Genomic DNA, 6,126 nt, shown 5'->3' with positions numbered 1-6,126 from the left:
ATTCTATGAAAAAGGATCAGCACACCAACACCCATTTCATTTGTGCTCAGACATTCATCTGACACTGAGAGACCATGGGACATTGGTTTTCTAAACGTTGGAATTCTTTCTTTGAGGATTGTACCTGTTTGTTTACTACCCCGTCTATCCCTACAGGTAACAGTTTACTACTCAACTTACAGATGATTTTGGCTCATTTAGATATTTAGGATTTGTTTTTGCAAAATGCTAAACATTTGTATAATACAGGATAGACATTCAGAAGCTTAACACTTCTTTCAAAATAACTGTTTGTCCAACATTTGTCTGTGTGAGTAAGTTCAGAGTAAGAGGTTTTAGCCATACATCCGTAGCTATGATGTTGAGAATACTGAGAACTCTTGCTGTTATGCACACACGAAACATTTTGTTTTCGATATGTTTAATAGTTTGTTTACAAAAAGTTACAACCATGCAGCAAAATCTGAGGTAAACCTTGTTTGTTGTTCTGTGGTTTAGTTAAAAATTAACAATAACTTCTCCTCTTCTCTCTAAATTCAACCTTATCTTCTAAAAGTGCCATTGGTGCAAATCTAAATGATTCTGCAGCAGTTTAGCAACCTATACAATTGTTATAGCAGCCCATGTATGACTGAGGGAAATGAGATAGAGTGTGTGTGGGTGTGTGTTGATATAATGATTGTTGTGTACAGTATATACAGTATATAAATACGTACATATATATATATCACTGGGATAAATCAGATAAAGTGTGTATGTTGATATGATGATTTTTCTTTATAGGTGAACCCCTGAGGATTGTGCTGATTGGAAAGACTGGAGCGGGGAAGAGTGCTTCGGGGAACACCATTCTGGGGAGACACACGTTTAAATCAGAGCTTTCTTCTAATTCTGTCACACAAACTTTTAGTAGAGGGAGTATAGATAGTCCCAGAAAGATTGATGTGATTGATACACCTGGTATTGTAGACACTGAAAGGGATCCAGAGGATGTTAAAGGAGAAATAGAGAAGTACATTAAAGAGTCAAGTCCAGGGCCCCACGCATTCCTGCTGGTGATTGAGCTGGACCGCTTCACTGAGGAGGTGCAGAAAGCAGTCAGGGCCATAAAGGAGCTCTTTGGGGAAAAGGCTGCAGACTACATGATCGTGCTGTTCACTCATGGTGATAAACTTGAGGGTCAGACTATCAATGACTATGTCCATGACAGTCACCCCACACTGAGGGAAGAGTTACGTAGCTGTCATGGACGATTCCATGCATTTAACAACCACAGCACTGACCGCACTCAGGTTGTTCGTTTGGTGGAGAAAATAGATGAGATGGTGGCCGTAAATGGGGGACATTACTTCAATGATGAGATGTACAGAGAGACAGAGGGGGTCATGATAGAGTCAGACACGCATCTTACTTCCTCATCTCCCCTGTTGACAGGTGGAAGGCACTCAAAATGTGTACGAGACACAGAGGGATATAACAACATAGAGATGGGGTAGGTGACTAATCTGGGGAGGTGTACAGAGAGACAGGGGGGTCATGATAGAAAGAAAGAGATCCAGCGGCTCAAATGAGATAGACAGTTCTGTGTTCTGACTGAAGATACATTTTTCATAGCTGATTTAAAAAAAAAATGTATTTGTTTTAATTTGTAGATTGTTTTGTTGTATGAGTGAATGTGTGTTTAAATAATTTGTTTAAGGAAACTTGTTGATAGTGTATCAGGTGGTGTTTTGGTATCCAAATGTTCCAATGAGCTTATGATGACTGAAATATCTTTTAGTGATTATAGTTTACTTGTTTGACATCAGTGTTTTATATGTAACCAATACTTAATTCCGTATTTATAATAACTTCAATCTTTTTCTATGCTATGCATTTTCTTCCATGTATATTAAACACATTCTTTAAATACATACTGACTGTATTGGATGTGCTATTGAGAGAAAAATCTCAGCCCCACTCCTCACTATCAATTGCATTCAGTCTACAGAGTATACAGTCTATGTTGCTTAAGCACTGCTATTTCCTATAAATGGTCTCGTCAATGAAGTTGTATTAAATTCTATGTTTGTACATGTCTGTAGTTTGTATTTGCTGTGTTTCTCCAAGTCTTCCTACTCTCTCTTTAGGAGTTCAACTGTTGGGTTCTGTTTCCATGGTTCTCTCTGGTTGACGGTGACTGTCTTAACCATTACTGGAGCAATGTCATCTATAATATTTAGCAATTTAGAATTATATTTATTCAGCTTTTCATCCACAGAGAGTCTCACAGTTGACTTGAGGTCTTTGAAAGTGCCTGCTCAAAGAGAACACTCATGTGATCCTTTACGACTCTCTTACTGACAGTCATAAACCTATTCTGAATGTGTGGGGACATAAACACGACTAAGAACACAGAAATGATCAGAGGAGGCCATTTTCTTGATGGTTGTAGAGTTACTGAGACCCTTCATGATGATAAAGTCCAGGGTATGATTTGTACGTGCTGTGTTAGAGTAAAGGGTAACAAGTAGTGCATTTACTCCCTCAGGGTAACTGTTTTCTGGCTTTTATACATGTAAGCTGAAATCAATTTATATAATTAAACAATGTAAAATCAATAATACATAAAAATCATATAAATATAGATGCCTCTGCGAGACTTAGCACTTCTGCACGGTAACTCTCTGAGTTATCTGTGAGTCTCTTCTGTGAGTTTGCTAGTCTCTGTGATAGTTGGGCCTGATCCTGGAGGTAGAGAGTCGGGGTTAACATGGAGGGGTGAAAGTAGGGAGTGAAGGGGGGTTGGAGTTGGTGGAGGACCCTTGGGAGAGAAGGGTTTGACTTCTTAGTCTCTGTGAAGATCTTTCAGTCATCATTAGCTTATTGGAACATTTGGATACCAAAACACCACCTGATTCACCATCAACAAGTTATCCTAAAGAAATTATTTAAACACAAATACACAAAACAATCTACAAAGTAAAATGAATAACAATTTTTTAAATCATCTATGAAAACTGTATCTTCAGTCTTCAGTCATAAACACAGAACTAACTCATTTGAGCTGCTGGATCCCTTTCTTTCTGTCATGACCCCCCCTTTCTCTGCGTACATGTCACCATTTACTACCACCATCTTATCTATTTTCTTCACCAAACGAACAACCTGAGTGTGGTCTGTGCTGAGGTTGTTAAATACATGGAATCGTCCACCAGTTTGGGGTCACCAACACGCACATAATCATTGATAGTCCCTTAAGGTTATCGCCATGAGTGAACAGCACGATCATGTAGTCTGCAGCCTTTTCCCCAAAGAGCTCCTGTAAGGCCCTGACTGCATTCTGCACCTCCTCAGATAAAGATACATCTCTGTTGTTGTATGAGTGTATTTGTGTTTAAATAATTTCTTTAGGATAACTTGTTGATGGTGAATCAGGTGGTGTTTTGGTATCCAAATGTTCCAATAAGCTAATGATGACTGAAAGATCTTTAAGTGTTTCATATGTAACCAATAATTCCATGTATATTAAACATATTATTTAAAAACATACTGACTGTACTGGATGTGCTATTGAGAGAAAAATGCTGTGGCACTACTATTTCTTATAAATGGTCATTCCAATAAACTTGTAATAAATTCTATGTTTGTACATGTCTGAGTTTGGATTTGCTGTGTTTTCCCCAATCTTGCTACTCTCCCTCTTTAGGACCTCAACTGTTGGGTTCTGTTTCCATGGTGCTTGCTGGTTTTCGGTGACTGTCTTAACCATTACTGGAGCAATGTCATCTATAATAATTAGCAATTTAGAATTATATTTATTCAGCTTTTCATCCACAGAGAGTCTCACAGTTGACTTGAGATCCTTGAAAGTGCCTGCTCAACGAGAACACTCATGTGATCCTTTACGACTCTCTTACTGACAGTCATAAACCTATTCTGAATGTGTGGGGACATAAACACGACTAAGAACACAGAAATGATCAGAGGAGGCCATTTTCTTGATGGTTGTAGAGTTACTGAGACCCTTCATGATGATAAAGTCCAGGGTATGATTTGTACGTGCTGTGTTAGGGGAAAGGGTAACAACAAGTGCATTTACTCCCTCAGGGTAACTTTTCTGGATGTACGCTGAAATCAATTTATACAATAAAACAATCAGAATCAATAATAATTACAAAATACAAAATCTTATATATACGTATATGCCTCTGCACTTCTGTAGGTTAACTCTCTGAGTTGTCTGTGAGTCTCTTCTGGGAGCTTCTTAGTCTCTGTGATGGCTGGGCATGATCCTGGAGGTAGAGAGTGGGGGTTAACATGGAGGGGGGGTGTAGGGAATGAAGGGGGATTTGACATGGGGGGGTGGAGTGGGTGGTTTGGGTGCTGGACCCTTTGGAGAGAAGGGTCTGAATTGGGAGAGAGTGGGGAACGAGTACAAAGTACAAAGATATCATGAGTTTCATTACAGTACAGCATGTACACCTGACCTGATGGGACTGGTAATGTTTTACAGGGCTGTGCCTCAGGCACATGACTGCACTTACTACACCGCCTTTAACATTACATTGACTTTGGGAATACTTCCCTACCTGAATCCTCCTTCTATTCTCGGTCATTTCCCACTGAGTGGCCGGCTAGGTGCTCTCATGCTAGCTCTGTCTGCTGCCTGGCATGTAATATGTTAAGTGACGCCCCACCTCCTTACAGGTACGTGTGCTTCCTGATGGCCATGTTTCACTGCAGGTGTGGAGCAGAGGGGCCATTGGGAGCCTGATTGCGTGAGTGGACAATGGAGCACATACACCAGGGAGAAAGAGAGAGAAAGAGGGAGAGAGAGAGAGATGGAGAGAGAGGAGTGGGGGCAGGGCAGATATGCAAGAGATGGAGAGATAGGGAGGGTAAAAAAGGTAAGAAAAAGAGGTGTGTATTGAAAAGAGAGAAAGAGAGAGAGAGAAATCAATAATCAACTCATTGGAAAGTTAAATCTTGCAGTGAATGATTTGAGAGAAAAAGCAAGCAGGGCTGTATATGCCATAAAACGACAAATTCCTGTCAAAATTCAAATGCAAATCTGGCTCAAACTTTTTGCCCTTTATGGCAGTGGGGTCCACTTACAAATCAGGAATTCAATGGGAAAAACATCCAATTGAGACCTTGCATGCAGAGTTCTGCAAAAGCATTTTAAAAGTTTAAAGATGTGCCATACACAATGCATGCAGGGCAGAATTAGGCCAATATCCATTGATTACAAAAATACAGAAAAGTAATACAGTTTTTTACAATCGGATACACACTAAAATCAAAAGTGTAACACAATTATCAAAACCTTCACTCAAGGAGCAAAACAACGGCTCAGATCTGCACAACTATAAGCACATTTAAACATCACACTTTTTGCGAAACCATACACACAAGTGATTTGCAAAGCACTAAACACACTTTTATGCTTTAGACACAGACGTATATCAAGAGGTCACTTCCTTGCAATTCCAAAACACTCTGTCAAGTTACCACACCTATGAGCCGGTCAAATAAACACAGCCATCAAGTGCCCAAACACATGATTGCTTAATTGTAGACACAACAAACAGGTTTAAGCACTATAGAAATGCAGCAGATGAGTAACTGTAATCTGTCTTCAACCAAAATGGAAGGAGTCAAAAGAAGAAGAGTGAGGGTGAGAGGGGGAATCCACAGAGGAGGAGAAGGTGGAAGAGGCCGAGGGCATGCCATGAGGCTGAGGTCAAGGTGGAAGTAGAGGAAGAGGAAGACCTGTAGCGGGAGGAAAATGTGCTAAAAGAAGAAGACCAAATGTATCAAATACAGTAAACTTGAAAGGAGGACAGGCCCATATTCACGCAAGAACAAGATATAGAGATCATAAACATGCTTTTGGCAAATACGTAATGCTATCAGGCTCAGAGAAATTCAAGCAAACATTATCGGTGACCATGCCATTTTCAATACAGTAATATCCATCAGGTCTCTCAGTCAACACTGGCTAATCTGTACATTTTACTGTAAATGGAATTGTAACCTGTATTGGAAACATCTTTTCACCTTTGTCTGATATTTGCTGAGTTACAGTGTTATGCACACTACTGAAGTAGCATGAAAACTGGGACATGTTTTGTTGTGATTCTC

The 6,126-nt window shown here is 39.8% G+C and overlaps 1 protein-coding gene across 1 annotated transcript; it reads left to right on the top strand.

Annotated features, from left to right (window-relative positions):
- Positions 1-779: 779 nt before the first annotated feature.
- On the top strand, positions 780-1,496 carry LOC308382505 (GTPase IMAP family member 9-like; the record flags this gene model as incomplete). The annotated part of the gene is made up of 1 exon (XM_080860912.1): positions 780-1,496. A coding segment is annotated over one exon (717 nt), but the record flags the coding sequence as incomplete, so codon positions are not given.
- Between the last annotated feature and the right edge of the window lie 4,630 nt (positions 1,497-6,126).

The sequence above is a fragment of the Sprattus sprattus genome (genome assembly GCF_963457725.1).
Source record: "Sprattus sprattus genome assembly, contig: scaffold_113, whole genome shotgun sequence".
Taxonomy (NCBI): Eukaryota; Metazoa; Chordata; class Actinopteri; order Clupeiformes; family Clupeidae; genus Sprattus; species Sprattus sprattus.
Note: the sequence above shows the minus strand (reverse complement) of the source record. Positions and strands in the feature narration are given on the sequence as shown.